The 22,153-nt window shown below is 29.2% G+C and overlaps 3 protein-coding genes across 4 annotated transcripts; all 3 read right to left on the minus strand.

Moving 5' to 3' along the window:
- Positions 1-221: 221 nt before the first annotated feature.
- Positions 222-1,893, minus strand: LOC110673628 (transcription factor RAX3). The gene is made up of 3 exons (XM_058150238.1): positions 1,480-1,893; positions 1,251-1,380; positions 222-1,163 (listed from the first exon to the last, which is right to left on the minus strand). The coding sequence occupies exons 1-3, from the start codon at positions 1,613-1,615 to the stop codon at positions 377-379; spliced, it is 1,053 nt and encodes a 350-aa protein (XP_058006221.1). The 5' UTR covers positions 1,616-1,893; the 3' UTR covers positions 222-376.
- An 8,517-nt stretch (positions 1,894-10,410) lies between these two features.
- Positions 10,411-19,222, minus strand: LOC110673622 (branched-chain amino acid aminotransferase 2, chloroplastic). Of its 2 annotated transcripts, none has more exons than XM_021836756.2 (10): positions 18,948-19,222; positions 18,778-18,860; positions 17,396-17,573; positions 15,276-15,452; positions 15,061-15,192; positions 13,483-13,581; positions 13,060-13,176; positions 11,517-11,612; positions 10,895-11,007; positions 10,411-10,769 (listed from the first exon to the last, which is right to left on the minus strand). In XM_021836756.2, exons 1-10 carry the CDS (start codon positions 19,089-19,091, stop codon positions 10,652-10,654), a joined length of 1,257 nt encoding a protein of 418 aa, XP_021692448.2. In that variant the 5' UTR covers positions 19,092-19,222; the 3' UTR covers positions 10,411-10,651. The 2 variants fall into 2 exon arrangements, with proteins under 2 accessions (XP_021692448.2, XP_021692449.2); XM_021836757.2 differs by lacking the exon at positions 18,948-19,222 and adding an exon at positions 18,118-18,172 and having other exon boundaries at positions 18,778-18,858.
- A 1,471-nt stretch (positions 19,223-20,693) lies between these two features.
- LOC131181403 (peroxidase 5-like) lies at positions 20,694-21,053 on the minus strand. Its single transcript, XM_058149458.1, has one exon. The coding sequence runs from the start codon at positions 21,051-21,053 to the stop codon at positions 20,694-20,696; it is 360 nt and encodes a 119-aa protein (XP_058005441.1).
- Between the last annotated feature and the right edge of the window lie 1,100 nt (positions 21,054-22,153).

Raw genomic sequence — 22,153 nt, forward strand, 5'->3', positions numbered from 1 at the left:
ATATACATAGTTGCTTCAGGACATTAATTATTGATCATTGAATAAAAGAACCTCACTACTACACATCAAATGCCAAAAGAAATGGACCCAAGTGCAATTTTAAGAAAGAAAAGTCTTTAGATTCCCATTCAGAATCAAACAGAAGTTATTAATCTAGCCATTCCAACCATTTTGGTAAAGAAAATCCAATAACTTAACTATAAATGGAGGAAAGAGACGAATGGAAGAAAGTCAAATTTAGTGAAATTAACAGCAAAAGAAAATTAACAAATCTCTTGGGTAAATTCTTGAGAGTTTTATGAATTTCCAACACCTAATTTCCTTCTAAAACAAATTAAGTAATTTACACCACCCGTATAGTACTAGAGCAGTACTGTTATTGTGGCCCAAAGTAACTGGAAACTTCGAAGGACGAATGATCTTGCGGCAGGCTTTGTAGGCAAGTTTCAAGCTCAGAAACAAGTTGAGGATAAGCCAGGGAGCTTACATTTCCCCAGGTGGTGCTTTCCCCAGAGCTAATAGCCCCATTTGTAACATATCCGCCGTTGGCCATGTCCATTCCATTGAAACTCTTCAGACCTCCAAATTGTTGCTGGTTGCCATAGACCAATTCATGCAGCTCAACGGGGAACTCCTCTAGTCCGTGATAGATACTTGGACCTGCTCCACTGACTGCATAGTTGGGATTAGGCAACTGAGAACAAGGGCTATCTGTTGAATTCATGGAAGCCCCCGAAGAAGAAAGAATATTCACTGAGCTTGAATATGGATGATCTTGAGTACTATTGCACGAACCATCAAGAGAGTAAACACTGCTGGCAATGTTTGATTCTTGATGATTTTCAGAAAATCTTCCTCCTAGCTTGATAAGCAAGCTCCTAAGGGATTCTTGATCCCAGAAATGAGAATATTGGGTTGGATTCATGGCTGGCATGACTGCTGCTGCTGGTAGCTCAGGCCAGTAATTATGGGTCTGTTGATTCATGATCCCAGGAACCATAAAACTCTGGCTTTCCCTCTTTATCTCTTGCCTGAGAGTAGCTCGCCGGGCTTGTTGTTCTTTGCGCTGCTTACCTAGAAGCTTCTTCTTGAGCCTTGTGTTCCAATAGTTCTTGATATCATTATCAGTTCTTCCAGGCAACTGAGCAGCAATAATGGACCACCTAATCAATTGATATAATCTATATTAGCCCATAATTGTCAATAATACTATGCTATACGTTCAAAAAAGGAGACGGTTTATTGTTTACCTGCTTCCAATACTTATATAGAGACTGCAAATGATGTTATCTTCCTCCTCTGAGAAGCCACCATGTTTGATGTTAGGCCGGAGATAATTCAGCCATCGAAGTCGACAACTCTTGCCACATCTCTTAAGGCCTGTTTATATATAAACACAATCAATTAATGAATTAATGATGAAATTAAGAGAGAGAACATAAATAATATAAGGTTAATGATGAGGAGGTCTCTGTATACCTATCTTCTGAGGCAAGGCTATCCAGTTGCCGCCGGTGCCATTCTGCTCAATATAAGCCTTAAGCTTGGTATCTTCCTCAGGCGACCATGGACCCTTCTTCACGTTGGCTTTGTCACAGCAAGGAGCTCTACCCATGTCCTTGTCTCTGTGTTGTGTGATTGAGTGTTAAAGTTAGGCTTGCTTTTCTCTCTTTCTTATCCCCTGATAATAATAATAATGGTAATGATAATGTAATATATATAATATGGAAGAGAATTTAGAGAGAGAGAGTATAAGAGCTAGAGAAGGAAAGACATGGAGACTGAGAGGAATTCAAAAAGGCAAATGAGAAAAAAGATGGAAACTTTATGAATAGAATAATGTAGAAATTAGAAATGCCAGAACAGTAGAGCAAGGTTTTTTCTTATTTGTCCTTCTCACTGGTCCAGAATCTGTAACAGATCATAAAAATCCACTAATCCCACCATCTCATATTTTGGAGAAATTATTTAGGACGGGGAATTTTTGCCTACTTCTGGTGGGTTATAAACTTAAGATATATTATATATTATATATGTTTATACTCGCTTCTGTCTAATTTTATCTATTATTTAAGGTTTTTATATGATGATTAATGCAACAATTAAGTAATTACTTAAGTTATCACAAAATATTATTAAATTTAATTAAATTTTCTTTTATCTAACTTAATTAATAGGAATGTGATAAAATTTGTTTTAAAAAAGTGTAGAAATAGTTATATTATTTAGTAAAGGATAAATTTAAAAAAAAAATTAATTAATTTTTTTTTAATTTTTTTAGAACTATAAATAATTTTGAACAAAATAATTTAAAAAAATGACAAAAAAAAAAATAAAGGATGGAGTATTAAATAAGTAGAGGTGCAATTATAATTAACCTATTATGCATATAATGGATATAATTTATAATTTTCTCATATCTTGACTTATTTTCTATCATATTTAGCAATGTCTGATGGTACCCATTGCGATTCATGATGATATAATCAGGGCCATGCAATTAATGGACTAGGATATATTGCATAATAGATAAAAAAAAATCTATGATTCAAATGGGTTGAAACAGTGAGAGGCAGAAATTTAGTTTAGGGACTAATTAAAATATATGCTTTATTAATAAATTATTTGCTTAAATATTGATTGAACGTATACAAAAATAAATACTTCAATTTTTTTTAAAATAAATTGATTTGCTAAAAATTAAATGAAATTGCTGTTATTTAAAAAAAATAATGAATAATTAATATTGTGAATTATAAAACTTAAAGTATATTGCTAGCCTAATATTAAAAAATGTCAATTTTATCTTGAATTTATTTTTTTTTAAATTATGGAAAGTAAATTTAATTAAAATTATAAATTAAATAAAATAAATGACATGATTTAATTTTTAATATTATGAAAGAATTCTTTTTTTAACCTGAATATGAAGGGTTTCAATAAAAAAATTTTCAAAATAGCAATGGGATTATAAAAAGAAAACTGCTAAAAAATTTTTTAAAATAGCAATGAAATTACGAGAAAAAAATTGTTAATATTTTAAATTGATAAAATAAATAATGAGAAAATTACGTTAAATTTTCTTTTAATAATATTACCCGATAATTTTAATTTTAAAGAAAATAAATCAGTAATTATGGATTTATTAGATAAGAAAAACAATAAAATAAAATTGATTGAGAATACTTAGGCCAATAGTCAATGATTTGAACTTTTTTTGTAAGGATGTTTGTATTTCATTGTTTGTACAATTCCTTTAATAAAGAATTTGGAGTCTTTTTTTTAATGAAATTATTAATAAATTTCTAAAAACTTTTAAAACTCTCAAAAGTTTCATATTCATCAAAATTTACTGGTAATAGAAAAAATTATTTTTTTTTTTTTAAATTATCATTAAACCCTTAAAATTTTCAAGATTTTAGGAGCACCGAAAGCCCTCTTGACCCAAGGTGGCTGTGTCACTGGTTGAATGGTTCCTTAGGGGAAGATAATGATGATGATGATGACGGTCCTTACTAATTCCCAAAGGATGGCTACTTAATTATGAACAATTCCTTTTCTTTCTATGAACAATTCCATTTGATGTAACAAATGTGAGTTTTGCATACGCAGAGAGAAACAGTCCAAAGGAAATTAAATTGAACTGTGTAAAAATGTGTATTTATTTATTTACTACATTAATCTAATACAAGTAGAAGTAGTAGATATTTTTGTGGATAGACGTTGGTGGGTGAGATTGGCTAAATGTTAATTATTCAACTGACAATCATCTCAAATATACAACTTCATTTTATTATTCAACTATAAATTTATTACTTATAAAGTAAAAATTTAAAAAAAAAATTAAATTCAAACTATGCCTTTTCCTAAAAAATTTTTAATATTATAGAATATAATTTTAATTTTTTAAAAACGTATCCGCTTTCTTACTAAATCGATTTTATTTTTCCTCATTCATATTTTATTATGTATAATATTAAAATATAAACTTCACTATAATGCGACCTCAATAATCATTATTATATTATCAAAATGAATTTATATTTTCTAATAATATCTAATGATTAGTATCAGTAAGTGTTAGGTGCAGTGGTAATATTTATTGTATTATTAAGAGAAAATTTTAAATATAATTTTTGAAAAAAATATTATTGAAAGTGATAACCACAAATCTCGAAGAGATTAGTCTTTTTTATATTATAAAACAAATATAAAAAAATACATTGATTTAATTTTTATCAAATTGAAGCAATAAATTTTATTATAATATATAAAATTTAATACATGATATTATTTGAAAAAAAAAGAGAATATAATTTGGAAACTATGAAAATTTTGAATTTTTAACTTCTCAATTAATTTACATTTAATTATTCATTCTTAATATTAAAAAATAATTGAACCTATATGAGAATTAATCCAAAAGCCATCTAGAAGAATCAGAGGCTGTAAAAAATATTAAAATTGACAGTGGGATGCTTTCGTTATGGTTGGTGACCAGAAGGGCCAAACAAGAATAAAAAAAAAAAATAGATAAAAAAAAAAATTACCCTGATTCCAAGAAGAGAGAAACTAGCAAATGAGTTGAATTTACCACTATATTAAAATAATAATAATTTAGAAAAGTATAAAAAATAACCGCAATGATAGAAGGTTTTACTTAATCAATGAATTAAGTCATGGAGGCATCCAATTTGGTGGCCCAAATTTCAATTATATATAATAAAATTAACTGTATATGATATGATAGATGAATGCAATATGGCCTTAGTTTACTATATTATCACTAACAAAACAAGAAAGTCTATTGTCACGTCCATCGCATTAACATTGGAGACCTTATTGTTAATTTGTCATTTTATGCTTATATATATATATATATATATATATATTATTTCTTTTGAATATCTTCAATGGAGGTGGAGGTGTACATGTCAATGAATGGATTGCATTTACATTAAGCATGTAAATCATTGTACATTTCAGAGAAAAAAAATTATTTTTTGATAGAAAATATTATATTCTTTGTATCATAGATATCTTGAAGATTTCTTATAACACTTATATTCAAATTAAAATTTAAAATATTTTTTATAAATAAAAATATGAAAGATAGATATATATTCCATCAACTTCAATTTATTATAAACAATTAATACTCTAATTTTTAATCTTTTGGGATTACATTTTTTTTAATTTTACTATTTGCTTAATTAAAAAAAATATTAATATTTATGTGAATTGCATTTTAATTCATTTCTAAGTTGGTTTAGAGACATTAAAAATAGAAAAAAAAATATATTTCTAATTAGCTTGTTTTTATAACTATAAAAATAAAATTTTTTGTCCTTTTCTAAACAAAAACAAATTAAAAACAGATAGTATTTTGTTTGTAACTAAATTAGAAATGAAAATAATTTTGCTTCTAACTAAATTAGAAACGGAAGAAAATAATTTCATTTCTATTTAAATTAAAATCAGAAAAAATAATTTCATTTCTAAATTTTTTCATTTTAAAATTAATAATTGATATTCCATTTTTAATAGAGAAAAAGATATTAAATCGTTTCGAATTACAAATACATTCATGTTCTTTTCTAATATGTTTTTAATTAAAAATGGAACTTTGTTTCTAATAAGAAAAATCTAATTAAAAAAACATGTTTAAAAATGAAAATTTCCTTTTTTTAATTAATAAATCGAAAAAAAAAATTTTAATTTTTTTAAATTATTTATGTTGAAGTCATTTTAAAAATTAAAGTTTGAATAAAATAATAAACTACTGCTAAAAAAATACTATTATTAATAGTATAAAAATAAATATAAAAATGTTAAAAACAAAATTATTAATAAAAAATAAAAGTGAAAAATTGTCATTAATATTTATAATAAAAATATTAAAAAATAAATTACCAAAAAATTTAGTACTAAAAAAATATAAAATATTATAAAAAATTACAAATAAAAATAAATTAAACAAAAAATTATCATAACTGTATTATTAAAAAAATTACTAATTAAAATCAAAATGGGAGAAAGAGTTATGAATAAAAAAAGAAAAAAGATAAGTTTCTTTACATGCGATTTAGAAATGAATTAAAAATAAATTTTATTTTTAATTAAAAAAATATGAAATTTTTGTCTCTATAAATTAAAAATAGATTTTTATTTCATGTTCTAAATTTTAAAGAAGATGATATTTCTGACCATAAATTTTAAAGTCTAAAATTTAGAAACGAATCAGAGAATTCATTGCCAAAAAAAAAAAAAATTATTTCTCTGCATAAATTTCAAACCCTATAATTTATAAACAGAATTAATTTATTTCTACTTAAAAAAATATAAAATTATTTCAAATTAAAAAGTCATTAACGTTATAAATTAATTTATTAATAAAATTTAAATTTAAGGAATAAATCATTATTAAAAATAAAATAAAAACTTACTAATGAGTTTTGCTGTAAATAACTCTGTAATTTTTTAATTAGGCTTTTACTGTTTTTGGCCTGGGGGAATGGGAAAACCCTTTCAACACGTAGGGAAGGAAAAGGTCTTGATGGGTAGGCCACCTTCGTCAGAAAATTAACTTTGAAAGAGTCTTTTTGACAGTAACTAATAGTAATAAATAATTGAACATATTGATTTAGCTTCCATTCTTCTCAAGGCATTTATTTCTCCTTGGTGATGCTTTCTCGAGGTGCTTTTCTTATAATCAATATTTTCTTTAATTAATTTGTCAATGGAAAAGCAGCCCATGTTTTATGGCCACTAGATTTTATGATTGGACTCAAGCTGTAATCTTCTTTCTTGATACCTTTTAAATAAATAAATGAGGATTTATTGTTAATAATAATCGAGTTTTTAATCTCTTTGTTTCCCAATAATATTCCATCAACAAGCAATAAAGATTTTGTAATTGGCTCATTGAGAGTCATTTCATTTTGAATTGCATGGTTTGGTTCGATACTTGAGTCTTTGGTATGAAAAGTAAAGGCCATCTCATCTCAATATTTCAACTGTTAACGTTTTACGCCAACTCAACCATTGGCTTGGCACTTCAATTCCCAAGTCTAAGCAAATTTAAAATACAGATCAAATCGATCAATACCCCTTAAGATTCTAGTTCTGGTCTTAGTCTTAGTTTTGGTTTCAATTCGATCCGGTTTATTTCAAATCCAACTATCCAAATTCTTTTTAAATGAAAATTTTCAGTTTGGTTATATGGTTTCAATTCAATTTTGGCTTGATTTGTTTACTGTTCTAGTCAAATACGAATTTAATTGAATCTGATTTGATTTTTATCCAATTTGAACCGATGTGATTCTGGTTCTGAATGGGTCCAAATCTTACCATGTGGTTCTTCTTGCCACTTCTATATTAATTGCTTGTTCGAAACTGAAGAGATTCAAAATATGAACTTTGACATAGCAGAGGACATCTTAATTGATATGTACGGCCTAATCCTAGCTTCTGCATAAAACAAACTTGGGTGATTTGCCATTGGGCAACTTGGGTTTTGAATTTTTTGAGATATTTTCTTTCTAGTTCAAGGTTCCAAGCCAATTAATATACTATTTAGTGAGTGAGAACAACTTTGATAGAAACAATGATAAATCCCAAGACAGTGTAATATCCTTTCGGATACATAGTTTTCCAACAATTTTCTGAGCTACTCATTAAATTTCTAAACATGGGTTGTCTCTGAAATAGAATGAAACTTCTTTATGATATTGGAAAATCGGAGATGCAGAAAAATTAGTACCTCTTGGAAGATTGTAACATTCAAAGAGAATATTGCTGTTGTGTATTAAAAATTTGCATAAATGAATATATAGGGAAGACTTACCGTGTCAACAACTAGAAATCAAATAACACTTTTGACAAATTTTGTGAATATCTAGAAAGATAATGACCCTTCAGATAGTTATATGAAAGGCCAAGAAATTTTCAAAGTCCTATGGATTCTATTATTTCTAGTACCCCATGAAGTTTCTGACAAAGGAATACATGTACACAAAGCTTCTAACTTTCTTAATCTTAGACTTGTAAATCAAGAGCAACTTAAATGATTCATCAAGATGGCATTGGCTGCATCTGTTTTGCACATCAATCATCATCACGTCCTTAATTTTCTTCTATTGCCTTGAATTTTTGGGGCTACAAGTTTCTGAGACTTTGCCAATAATAATAATCTATCTTGTATTGATTGATATCTCCCAAATTCTGCAGTTGAATCACATTTGGAAGACCAAGTTGCTAATTATTAAAGGCATATCCTTTCAACAATGTCAACATCATTAATTTTTATGTTATTCATTATATCTTCTTCTTCTTTATACATATATTTAAGACCAGCTTTATAAACATTTCACTACTCATTACAAGAAATTTTAGATTTAACAGCAACAATTTTTACTATAAAATATATAAAATTTACTATCATAAGTTTAAGGCAATAATAGTTGAATTGTTGCATATTACTACTTTAAAATTGTTGTTGTAAATATTTTATAATAAAAAAACAGTTGCTGTTAAAAAAAATAGTTATTAGCCGTAAAAATTATTGCTGCAGAAAAATTTTAATAATAATAATAATAATTACTATCATATTATTTTTATGTACCATTAGTTTGGATGTTGATTTATAGGCAACAAAATTAATGTTGTTGTAAAATTTTTACTATTAATTTTAACATTTATTATAGCGAGTCATATCAATTTTAGAATGCATCTCATACTTTTTGATACAATCAATTCTGATTGAAACTCGAATACAAAACTTCATAACCCTGGAGACGATCGAGCTTGTAAATTCAATAACTAGCACATGAGTGCTGGCCATAAAAGTTTAATCCAAAAAGAGAGATTAGAAAATAAACCCAACAATCCCTGATGATTAATTCTTGTAGTTATTGTATTTTCTTCCATTTCTTTAGATGGGTGGAGAGGTGCCTGTATCTTATGGGGTGCCTCATCAGACTCATAAGTTTTACACGGCAAGAATCCCTTAAAAGAAAAATAAAGAAATGCATTATTTAATTTAATCTAATCTCTTAAGGAATAACTTTTCTGCAACTGACTATATGCATATAGTGAGCAAAAGCATTCCCGTAATTGACTGCTACAACATCCTTAAGAAGAAAGTGAAATCTACCAACGCGTTTTCACAGCTTTTGTATTAAAGCTGCTAGAAAGGAAGGCCTCACACGTCAAAAGAAACAACATACAGACAAAAATCTAATGTTTAAAATGGCAATGGGTTTCAGTTTCATACTATAAGTCTAAAAAATCAGGTGAATTTAGTGGTATCTTTATCAGACCGTTTCCAACAGCTTTATGTGGCGAACACTATTTATCTACATTAATTAAATGCTACTCTTTGAAAATGGTCTTAGATTTTTCAATGATGAATGTAAAGTACTGTTTATCTACATCTTATGAATATATGTAGAAGATAGATATCTTTCTCGGTTAATTTAGTTTTCTGCCATTAATCACATAAAAGGGGCATTAATAGCAAATTGAAAAATAAAGGAGAAAATAATGTTTTTTCATTGAACTTGGATATTGAAGTCTAAGGCTCTTAATTGGATTCTTAGAAGTCCAATGTCCAGAATGAAAATGGCAGCAAGAATCATTAAGCATCTCTTTATACAACATCAATAACAATCAAGCTTTAATCCCAAATTAGTTAAAATTGACACCACTAAATCTATTTTAATATCCAAAACTTGTAATTCTTAAGATACTACTGCTCTTCATGTCATCTTTGATATCTCCTTTCCCTTTTCACTTTTTCTCCTTCTAATTTATCATTTTCGTACTGAAATAAATTCTATGCTTTATATTGTATGTCCAAATGATCACACGTCAATTTTTCCGTCAATAATACGATCATACAAATTCGTAAATGGCTAAAATCTTGCAAAAATTCAATAAAGAAGTACTAATTTTTAAAAGGCAACACTGGAGCTTCGAAAAACGTTCGTCAGCTGAAAGCGTAAAAGTAATTCTTCCACCCAATGATACAGTTAAACATGCATGCAAATGGCTAAAATCTTACAAAAGTTTAATAAAGGGGTACCTTTTAGCAAAGACCATAGGAAACTGAAAGCATAGAAATAATTCTTCCACCCCTCAATGGTCACACGCGAATTTTATGCCATTAATACGATCAAATAGGCACACAAATAGCTAAAATCCTACAAAAATTCGATAAAGGTACCACTTCTACCAAACCATCTTAAATCAAATCTCTTAAGAATTAGCTCATAATCATAAAAACTCTTTTATTTCATGGAAAAAAAAGGCTGAAAATATTTTCAAAATACTTGACACCGATGTTAATGCACACATATGGTCAACATTCTATAGTATTTGAGGAAGGGCTTGATCTGTAATTGAAGATAGTGAATGAAATTTTAACGTTAATTTTTCACCTTTTTTTTAGTAGTCATTGAACACAACAGTTCAGAACAAGATGAATAAATTAAACACGTGTCTGAGAATACTATCTACATATCACTGAAAATAGCAAACCAAGTGCGCAGCTTTCATCTGCCACAAGATGGATAGAGTTCGTGCAACCTCTACACAGATCAAATTGCAATAAAAAAAAAAATAATAGAATTGGTTGCCTCACTCACTATGCCTAATTCAGCTCAGCAGTCCAGTTCATCTTGTCCTCTATAAGGCCCATCTGTAGTCTAGTAAGCACAGTATACAACTGTTGCGAGACAGCACCAAAGCCACCTTCTCCATAAGACACCCTGCAAAAAAATAAAAAACTCAACTTCACTGCCACACAAAATAAAAAAATGGGAAAATCTTTGCCCCTATAAGTGGAAAAAAATATTTAATTTTAATACATTAGCCAGCCAGGATACACTCTTACCTTCTACCCTTGTAAGTGATGCTGCCCACAGGTGACACAACCACAGCTGTCCCCGTACAAAAAACTTCATCAGCTTCCAGCAATTCATCCACTGCCACAAGTCGTTCTTCAACCTGCATGAGCAATGAGAAATGCAGTGATTCAAGCATCAATTCTGCTGGCTACTTCAGAATCGTCATGAACAACTAAAGTGGATTAATGCAACACCCAATGTTTTCAAGATATATCACTGTCTTCAAAAAGATGGCAAGCTATGAAACCAACAGCAATAACTGAGATATTCAAGTCCTTTCTTTTAGGATTAAAGTTATTCTATCATCATGCACAGACAAAGAACTGATTCATTTTGGAGACAAAATTGTCCTGTCTATAAAGATGAGAGTTTCCAAGTAAATCTTGAGAGGGAGAATAATTAACTGATTTCCTCTAGAATCAACTAAAAATATATTTCAATAAAATAAGCCATACGAAAAGCTACCATATCTCCATTTTTTATTATATTTCTTCAGTACAATATGCCTAAGATTATTCTCGCAAAGGGTGAATGTCTAACAGATAATCAGTATATCAATCATCTAATATCATATATTTAATATTGGATATATTGTCTAAAAATTGGTACCTGGAATCCTTGGCTTCGAGCAACATCAATTATACTCTTCCTTGTAATGCCAGGTAGGATTGTCCCTTTTATTGCAGGAGTGGAAATAACGTTATCCTAAGAGCAAACAAATACGCTTTAAGCTTCTTGAGAAACATAGTGCCTAAGAATAAGACAACACGAAATCCTCTGATTCCACTATATCATCAACACAATGTCCTAGTGGTAGTTCAAAGTGGGATATAATGGGAGACCAAACAACTAAAAAGTGAAAAGCATAAGATAAATAACAAAACATATTCCATTAAAAAATGACATGCTAAGCACTATATAAAGAGCCAAAACTATGTCCAAAGAAAATGAAGCAATGGATGGCAAATGAGTTACTAACACATCTTGGAATTAGCGCATGAAAAGAAGCCAAGCTTCCTTGCAAGCAAGGCGTGAAGATAATTATAAGTGAGGACAAATGTATATCTTAATACTACCAGTATTTTCCCTTCAACAATAATTAAAACTAAAAGCAGAAAAAAAGGAGAGGGGAGGTGGGAATAAATGAGAAAGCTAATAGCTTTTGAAGGACCAAACCTGGTTTTTTCTTGTTTTATTAACAATTTCATTGCAAACTATAATTCTCAAAAGGAAAAAAAGAAAAACTTGTTTTGAGGATGATTCTGCCAATAAAAACATATACACGAAAAGAAGAAAATAAAAGCCCAAAGCAAATGTTTGTGTTTGTGCGTGTGTGTGTGTGTGTGTGTGTGTGTGTGTGTGTGTGTGTGTGTGTGTGTGTGCACAGACACGCTTCTGTTTTGATATCACTGTTATCTAATAATGCCGTAGTCAAAAGGAAAATTCAGCATTCAATAACAACATTAGTGAATAAAATTGCCAGAACATAAGATCATATAAATAAAATTTGTTAACACAAAAATGAAACCATTATGCAGAACTTTAGTTTGAGAATTGGCACATGCACCAAGACTTCTGACTCAAAAAAACTGGAGTATATGTAGAACTTGATATCCATTATTTGGAAGACAACAAAACAGTGATCTAATGAAGTTTGGATTGTCAATATTAGTGTTAAAAGGATTCATTTGAGCAGCAATAGTAGTTTTGAGAAGAGGTTTGGGTCCAAATTGTAGGGTTCTCACTGCTTAGCAACACTAGCAATATCTAGTCAAGGCAGCTGGTTGGTGTTAGTAGGTTGCTTCAATTATGCCATAATAAGCAGAAATGGCAGTAGGTGCTCTAGCTCAAATGAATATATAATAAAGAGGGTGACAATGGTTGATTTACAATGATGCCCAAAAATTGAAAATTCATGGTGCTGTTCCTGCCAGCTACAGCAAATTGATCATTACATTTTTTGTGTGATTTTAAAATGCAAAATCAAGTGTGGTTTCCCAATAAATGATAATTATATTGATGCAACAAGGTTCCATGTACAGAATTAAGCATCAATGTTTAATAATCCTACTTTTTCCCATAAATCAACAATCACACCCTTCAAGCACAGAAGAACTATATTTCAAGAACTAATTCTTTTATTGACAAATACCTTCACAACAAAAATATTGCAAGACGAAACCTCCTCCAGATATTTTTTATGAACACAATCTAGATATAGAACATCAGAATATCCTTTGGCTTTTGCAGCAGATTGAGCCTTGAGAACCTGAGTAACAATCCAATAAATAAAAGGAGATAAATTAGACACTAGAAATTGTAATGGCTTTTCAAAAAGAGACAAGAGATAAGTTTAGTTACTTTAAAATCAAGAAAAATTATTGTCAGTGATGCACTAATTAAAATTAAACTTGTGGTTCTTGAAGCATTATGAAATTGCACCATACTTTTCATCAATAAAAGCTTGACAACATATGAACTTCCTTTTCTAATAAATAAATAAGAATCTTCCAGCAAGGTCAAAGAAAAGATAAACATCAAGATAAAATTAACAAGAACTACAAGGCCAACTTACTGCAGCATAGTTCCCTATAGTCTTAACACCTCCAGTACCACCAGGAGTTGCCCGATGCAATTCATGCTCAACAACCAAATTAATCGGGGTCACACCTTCCTGGAATCACATATGTAAAACAGGCCACATTGAAAAACCATTGGAGATGGATTTCCAATGAACAACAATCACACAAACCGTATATTAAGAAGCATCCAAAAACTACAAATGCATGGGCACATACATGGTGACACAACAGGATATATATATATATATATATATATATATGTTATTTCATTAATACTACAATGATTTAGTAATATTAAAGAGATAAGAGTGATGAGGCATCAAAATTAGGTTTATTAAGCCTTGTTCTTGTTAAGGATTTGTTTGCTGCGTCACAAAAATGCATAAAAAAAAAGCCCACTACATCAGAAAAAGGAGGAAAACAAACTAAGGGAAAAAGCAAAGTGTTATGGTCAAAGAAGAAATAAAGCAATACCAGATCTCCTTTTGATAACCTTGACTTTCCTTGCCCCAAGCCATTTCACTTTTCAAAGGTTTAAGTTTGTCTCTTCCTCCACTATGTATCTGCTTGTGCTTCTATAGTTTTAATTCCTTTTTTTTTTTTTAATTTTAATAAAGTATTTTCTTTATTTTACTAATTTGTACTGAACAAGTACTTATCATAAAAAGAATATCCCCACGAAGAGTCAAATGAGTCTATCATGAAAAGGAAAATGTGTAGGAAACTTGCATCCAACTATTTTCTTTTTCTTCCTGTTTCCTGATTAGACACAGTTTAGCGTGTTTGAAATGAGCTAGAGGCATGTCAGCATATATAATACACATATACATTTGACACTGGATACTGGTCCTTGGAAAGTGTCACACTTCATAGACAAAAAAATCATAAATTCACATATGCACACACCCATGCTTGTGCAGTCATATGCACATGCGCAAACACAGTGAAAAATCAGCAAAAATGATTTGTCTCAGATAGGCTCCATAACAAACAGGAATAATTTAATGACCATTAGTTGAGAAATAGATGTCATCTTGCTTGATAAACCATTTCATTGCTAATTTCATTGAGCTATTATTAATTAAGACATTTCTAGTTATTACCAAGTCACTAGTCACTACCGATTAACTCTCAGACTAACACCCATTACAAAACCAAAGAATCAGTCTACGTTTCAACAACAGTATGAGCATGTAGTCAATACGGTATATTACATAGAATTTAAACTCATTTGCAGAAAAGCTGGTGAAATGATCATTTAATTTGAAGAATTCGTTATCGAAAGCATGGCAATTAAGTTTCATAATATCAAACTTCAATCGATTGAAATAAACATGAACTTGAAACTTCTCAAGCACAAATATTCAAATTAAATGGAATACGACTGCAATATAATTCAGAAGTGGCAATGAAATGATGCTTTTAACCAGACATATCCAAAAGGAATGTGAAACAAAACTAAGATGATAATGGAACAGTAACTCAAAACCAAGGGTACAGAAATGGATACCATAATTCAAAGTTGCAAACTATGCTCAATCACACCACGCAAGAAGAATAAGCAAACCAACCTTAAAATAGTTTCCAACGGGTGAAACATAAATTAAAAAGGTGTACTCAGGAGCAGGTGCAAGACCAAGAACAGCCCCACTTCCCATCAACAATGGCCTGATATACAAGGAACCTTTACCTGGAGGGGGAACCTGAAACAACACATGAAAATTTAATAATCTAGTTTGTGCTGCCAGTAATAAACAAATATTAGCACCGTACAGATATAGTTTACCCAACGTTTGTTTGCTAAAACAGTTGCTTTCACTGCTTCCACAAACTGTGCAACAGTAGGTGATGGCATGCACATCCTTTCTGCACCTATATTCAACCTCAGTGCATTTTCTTGAGGACGAAACAGAAGAATATTACCATCTTCTTTCCTGAATGCTTTCAAGCCTTCAAATAATCCCTAGCAACAGATATCAGAAAGAAAAATGATTTTAGAGACTGTACACATACAAATAAAATGTAAAGCTCTACTAGATGAAATTAAAAAGGTTCAAAACAAAGATTGTCAAGATTGCAACATCTGACAAGGAAAACAAGGCAGCAACTCTATGATTCCTTTTCCCCATATGTTCTTTCAGTTCAGGAATCAACACTCAACTTGGAATTGCATTTCTTAAATTATGACAATATTAAAGCCCTTCTTCATATATACTGAAATAATGAAAATTTTCACCTTTTCTACTTCTTAATCTAACATTGTTAAATGTTCATATGTAACAATTAGGTAACATTCACAAATTAACCAAAAGAAAGAATAATCACCATACCATTAAATTCACACCTTAAATATTACTACTATGAATTTTTACTCCTATTTGCTTTTTTGAAAATGTCCCAAAAGCACTTCATATCTTCTTCATTGTTTTACTAGAAAATAAATTATATTAAGTGAGAAAAAAGATGGACATTGCAGCATGCTCCATAAGGCACTGTCCTATCCTGACCAACACAAAACTCCACACATTGCAAAGAACTTGAAGGTCGCTTCTAACACCAAAAATTCTCCATTTTTAAACCAGCAATCATCTCTAAAGAATCTACACGTAACCATTTCTCCTCAGAAAAGACTAAAAGGCAAAAGTCCAAATAATCCAAACCAACTCACAACATAAAAACAATTGAAAAGGAGACTCTATGATGCAACACAATACAACTCAACTCAACTCAACTAAGCCTTTATCCCAAAGATTTGGGGTCGGCTATATGGATTCGCTTTCTCTACTCTAAACGATTTTGGGTTAAATCCTCATAAATGTGTAATGCTTCTAGGTCATGTTGTACTACTCTCCTCCAAGTCAATTTAGGTCTACTCCTTTTTTTCTTTCTATCCTCTAACCTAATGTGCTCTACTTGTCTAACTGGAGCCTCCGTATGTCTATGCTTCACATGACCAAACCATCTCAATCTCCCTTCTTTCAACTTATCTTCAATTGGCACCACTCCTACTTTTTCTCTAATACTCTCATTACGGACTTTATCTAGTCTAGTGTGGCCACTCATCCACCTTAACATTCCCATATCTGCAACTCTTATCTTAGACGCATACGACTCTTTCAGTTAGTATTCACCTTATGGACAACTACAAACACAACTGAAGTCCTTATTGTGAGCATTTTAATTTCAAAATTTTATTAAATGCATGATGGGCAAATAAGATGACAATAGATGGTTTAACTAGAAAGTTCTCAAACACTCCAAAAATCAAATCCTCTTATTTGCACTGGATAACAATTGGAAAATATATCTTCTCAATTTCATTCATGACCAAGGGAATAAAATATTGCATTATAAGAAAATGTTCCAACAACACAAGTCCAAACATCATCCTATTTCTTCAATTAATAATCATTTTTCAATAACACAAGTCCCAAAGATGAACTTTTATATAGGCATGTTGGTGACAAATTGTCATTTCTAATTCTCAATTAATGTCCAATGAAGGAAACAGATAGCTACAATAAGGATGAGGTGGCTCAGTTTTCTCTAGAAGAATGAAAATGCAAAAAAAGAAGTCATATAACTCCAGAATCTAAACACCACTTGCCATCATAGAATGAAGATTAAACTGCGAATTTGAACATATCAACACACAAGCATGCTGCCATCCGTCCTTAACAATTAACTCAACCAATCCACATTGCAGAAGTGGATCCAGAGAAAACCAACATAATAAACAAAAACATCCAATACCAGATTTTAGATGATGCAATGTAAGTCACAAGAAATACTAGGGAAAAAAAAGAAATGAATAAAAAATGAACAAACAGTCAAAACTCTAAATCAAATATGGAATCATTTAAGCAAAATAGGTAGCAATGGAATAAAATGATAAAAATGTCCTACCTGCCCATAGTTTAAGACTCCTGCTGAGGGACTCAACTCAATATTCCCAAATCGTTGTAATTCACCTTTAGAAAAGCTTCCACCTCTAGCACATTTCATGATATACATATAATCAGTGGGAACATATGCAAACCCAAGGTTGTCCCAGTCTATGTCAGCTAATTCAGTTGTTTCACTTCTGCATTCAAAAAATACATGTCACAATATGAAACCAAAGAAGCGTAAGCAGAGAATGATAAAAGGTTGTAATTGAAATTGAAAGCAACGCGTGTGCACTTTGTGGAACAAAAAAATTCCTTCTTTCCTTGCCATTTATCTTTGAGATGTAGTAATGTTGAGTATATTTCCTAGAAAAAATATTACCTTTGTTCCCATTTAGATCAATTCTCAAATGAATAAGTAATTACAGTTAAGTTAGAACTGTCAGCAGTCTATATACAATATATGTGATGTAGTTTTCCAAAGAACAGAAAAGGCATCAAAATTATTAATCAGGGATTCAACCTGTCAAGATGGTCATGAGTCATGACAAGCTGCAGAGGACAAGAAACTCAAGAAAAAAATAATTTAAGAAGTCTTTAAACTGTGATGGAAAAATAGAGTCTAGTGCATAGAAAAAGAGAGCAATTATTGTTATTGAGGAAGATTGGGTAAAGGACAAACAAGAACAGTTAAAGTGGAGCTGACTGAAGAGAAAGTTGGCATGCCGGATGATATACTACCTGAGGTTCTTAACATGTGCTTTCTGGATCTTTGATTCTTGAGATAATGCAGGTCCTAGTTGAAACAAGTAATTACAAATCCAACATATATCATATGGTAAGACACTAACAGCAAGGGCCCAAAGATCATCCCATAAAGGATAAGAACAGTATGCTATAGAAAACAAAAGCATCAAAAGGTGATGCTGCAGTGTTCACGTCTTATTCATGGATGGCTGGGTAGAGCAGAACAAGGTTTTTTCTTTTTTTTGGGTTACAGCTACTATTGAATTCTTATGAGGGTATTTATGTAACCTCAGCCAGCCTCCTCCTAACACATTCTCACAGCCACCAAATAGCAAATGGCCATTACTTCATTGAAATCATCCCCAGGTTCGTAAGCTAAAAAGTTCACGTGAATTTCAATAGATTTTACTCAACCTTTTATGGGTATGATGCTTTTGAAATACAGAGCACATGCCAAATAAAAATGAAATATTAGAGAAAAAGCTCTCAAATGAAGGTCAATCCCTCAAAGTAGTCAACTTTGAGGTCAAAAATAAAAACCTGAAACAGTCAATATTCCTAAAAATCCACTATATATTTCTCATCGATTTCGTACATTGTAGGAAACAAATGCAATCAATGATAAAAACAACAAGAAAATCTAACAACACAGACCTGTAAGTATCAGAAACTATAGCGTCAGGACTGAAAGGCGAGACAGCTCGAAGGGCATTAGAAAAAAGATTCCCCTTTTGCAGCTGCAAAAAATTAAAATTTGTAATAAAATGAAGCAAGCAAAAGCAACAGCAGCAAAGAATAAAGAGACGGAAAAAAGAAGAGATCACCTTAAGAGAGAGAGAGGAAGGAGAAGGAGAGAAATGAAGTGAGCGGTGAGAGGAGGAAGAAAGAGGAAGGAGAGAAGAAGAGTTGCGAGAAGGGCATAGAAGGTAATTTTGGCTAAGAGGACTTGAAACGATGGTAGACTCCATTTTCTGGTCTCGTCCTCCCCTTTGCTGATTCTTATGACACGCGTGTCTTTCGCAGAGCAGGCGCAGGACGAAGAAGAGGAAGAGGAGGCTGCGAGAGTATATGCGCTGTTGTTTGCAACTAATCTCCAGTGCCTTTTATCCTGACCTAGATTTTCATCCTCCAAAGTAGTTGACTTTTCTTTTACCCTTTGTTTGAATTGAAAATAAATAAATAAATATTTAATAAAAGTTAAAAAAAAAAAAGAATAAAAGAGAAATTTTATTTTTGAAATATTTTAATTAATTTATTTATTTAAATAGGAGGAAATAAAAAAATATAAAAATAAAGTGTGGTGAATTGAGCCCACTGGCTTTATAAAATTTACGAAAATTATATATATAAAAAATATAAGAAAGTTTCATTAATTACCCGTTAAGATATTAATAATAATAAAATAATAATTCATTCAATTTTTTTCTTTTTTATAAAATAATTACATAAAATTTAATTACCATTAAATAAAAAATACAAATTAAAAAAAAATTATAGATTTATATAAAATTTTAAGTCAATTAAAAAAAAATCTTCGAAGAAAACTTAATAATTCTCTTTAGTGTTACTTTTCATCTTATTCTAATTCTTATAATTATGAGAATTACAATTTTTTTCTTTTTATATTTTTATATTTTTTATTTATTTTTATTAATTGGATTTATCTTTTTTTTTTTTAAGAAACGCTATACAATTGTATTAAATATAAATAATATGTTTCAAATAAGAGATATCATCACAAAATATATATATATATATATATATATATATATATATATATATATATATATATATATAAAGTCACTAATTTATACAATCATAAAGAAGAGTTATTTTATACGGTATAAATTTACGATTTGAATAGCTTAATAGTCATTTTAATGAGATAAATATCGAATTACTTCTTTTGTTTAGTATGCTTAAATCCAAATAATTTATTTTTATTTATTATTTTATGAAATTATTTTCCTTTTATTTTTAATTCTATTCTTATTAAGTATAAAAAATTAGCATGCATTATTTTTTAATAATTTATTATTTTATATTATTTTTTGATTTTGTGACGAAGTGGTGATGCTTAGATGGTCTTAATATTTACTATTAAAATAGAGATAATAAAATGAAAATAAAAGAAATACTTAAACTTAAATATAAAGATAATAAAAGAAATTGAATAAAATATTATAATTTATTGAAAAATATAAATCAAAGATAGTTACTATTTTTTAAATAATAAGTCAATAAAATAACAATAAATTGGTACAGAATATTATTATGATTAGAAAAAATAGTTACTATTTTTTAAATAAAGATAACATTATTTTTTAAAATTAATTAATCATTTTATATAAATTATCTTATATAAAATCACAGTAATATTAATATTGTATAATTTGCAAATTTAAAGAATACGTAGAGAGATTATTTGAAAGAAATATCTATTTATATACAATTAAATCCTTATGCATATTGATTTATTAAATTTATGGTATACTAAATATAGATAAAAATTTCTTAAAAGAAGACTCAACTTCAAGAAAGGCATGGAATGGAAGATAAAGGAGCACAAATTAGTTGACGGCACTGCAGATTTTCCTAATTTCCCCAGTAGTTCCAAAGAGAGGATTGATATTTCCCATTTTGATCATGGCATATGCAAAATCATAGCTGAAAGTTGCAGGACTCCTGCTATATACTTTCTCAAACAATGATGCCTGTGGAACCCCGCTACAAAGAATTTGATCAAATTCAAGAAGATCTTTCTTTTGTATCAGATTCTTGAAGCAATTGTCACTGCCATAATTAACAAAACAATGGTTGTGAGCGCTTGCAAATATAGCATCAACGGCACTGTCATCGCTGTATATCCTGTCACGAACCGTAAAGAATTGACCATGACGTAGACTACGACAACTTAACAAGGCAATCATATCACTTGCGTTAGGCCCTTAAACAATTTGAGTATAACATTCAAGTAACCACACTGGTCATTTAATAATAAAAAATAATAATAATTAAGAGATGGCAATTGATAATATGTTCACCAAAATTATTTTATTTAAATTTAAATTTAAATAATATTATTAAAATATAAATTTATTTTAAATTTAATTAAAATTTATTTTTAATTATTTAAATCCGTCTCAAATTTAATTATTATTATAAAAAAATTTAAATTCATTTAATTTTATATTTTTTAATTAATATTTTACATAAAAAATTATTTTAATTAATAATTTATATTTTAAAAATTTAATAATTTTATAAATATTTAAATTTTATTTTATATAAAATAAAATATATAAAAATTTATAAATATTATTATGATATATTATTTTATTTAATTAAATATTTATATAAATAAATTTACTTAATAAATACTTAATATATAAAATTCAAATTTATTATAAATATTATTTTTAAATTTAAATTCATCTCAATCTTAATTATATAAAATTTAAATATATTCTATTAATATTTAATTAGATAAAAAAAACTGGAAATGTTACCATCCTAATTATGAGAAACAGTCAGCGAAGAGGAAGTTGACATGACCACTAGTCCTACACCGGATTCAGGCTCTTAGAAGCGAAAATATATAATATAATTAATAAAAATTTAATTAAAAATATAAAAAATGATATTTATTCATATATTTTGTACTAAAATAATAATTGTAATATAACAATAATTTTCTTTATCCTAAGTGTTGTTGTACAATCTTGACTTTACAGTTACAATTAAAAAAAAAAAAATTATGCTCCATTATCTTATCCCTTGGCTGATTTCTTAAAGATAGTTCTTCAACATTTATCCTAACATTACGTGTAACATTCACAACATAAAAACATAGTTGTAAGCATGTAAACACAAATCAACTATAATCAAATAATCAATAGCATAAGTCGCTTATGGCCAACTGTAACTATGAATGATGATGTTAGTTCTAAAATGTCTGTTAAGCAAAATTTACATTCATGGATGAAAGCGGCCTCCATTCCATGGTAGCAAAGAGAGAACCCATCTGCAA

This window comes from Hevea brasiliensis, chromosome 7 (assembly GCF_030052815.1).
Source record: "Hevea brasiliensis isolate MT/VB/25A 57/8 chromosome 7, ASM3005281v1, whole genome shotgun sequence".
Classification (NCBI taxonomy): Eukaryota; Viridiplantae; Streptophyta; class Magnoliopsida; order Malpighiales; family Euphorbiaceae; genus Hevea; species Hevea brasiliensis.

What these genes read in the sequence shown, in the direction of transcription:
- LOC110673628 (XM_058150238.1), bottom strand. Translation starts at nt 1,615, where the DNA reads ATGGGTAGAGCTCCTTGCTGTGACAAAGCCAACGTGAAGAAGGGTCCA. An exon ending in AGCCTTGCCTCAGAAGATAG is followed by an intron (nt 1,381 to 1,479) that starts GTATACAGAGAC and finishes ATATATAAACAG; the next exon opens with GCCTTAAGAGATGTGGCAAG. An exon ending in TATATAAGTATTGGAAGCAG is followed by an intron (nt 1,164 to 1,250) that starts GTAAACAATAAA and finishes TCAATTGATTAG; the next exon opens with GTGGTCCATTATTGCTGCTC.
- LOC110673622 (XM_021836756.2), bottom strand. Translation starts at nt 19,091, where the DNA reads ATGGAGTCTACCATCGTTTCAAGTCCTCTTAGCCAAAATTACCTTCTA. An exon ending in ATAGTTTCTGATACTTACAG is followed by an intron (nt 17,574 to 18,777) that starts GTCTGTGTTGTT and finishes TTTTGAATGCAG; the next exon opens with AAGTGAAACAACTGAATTAG. An exon ending in ATCACTTACAAGGGTAGAAG is followed by an intron (nt 10,770 to 10,894) that starts GTAAGAGTGTAT and finishes ATTTTTTTGCAG; the next exon opens with GGTGTCTTATGGAGAAGGTG.
- LOC131181403 (XM_058149458.1), bottom strand. Translation starts at nt 21,053, where the DNA reads ATGATTGCCTTGTTAAGTTGTCGTAGTCTACGTCATGGTCAATTCTTT.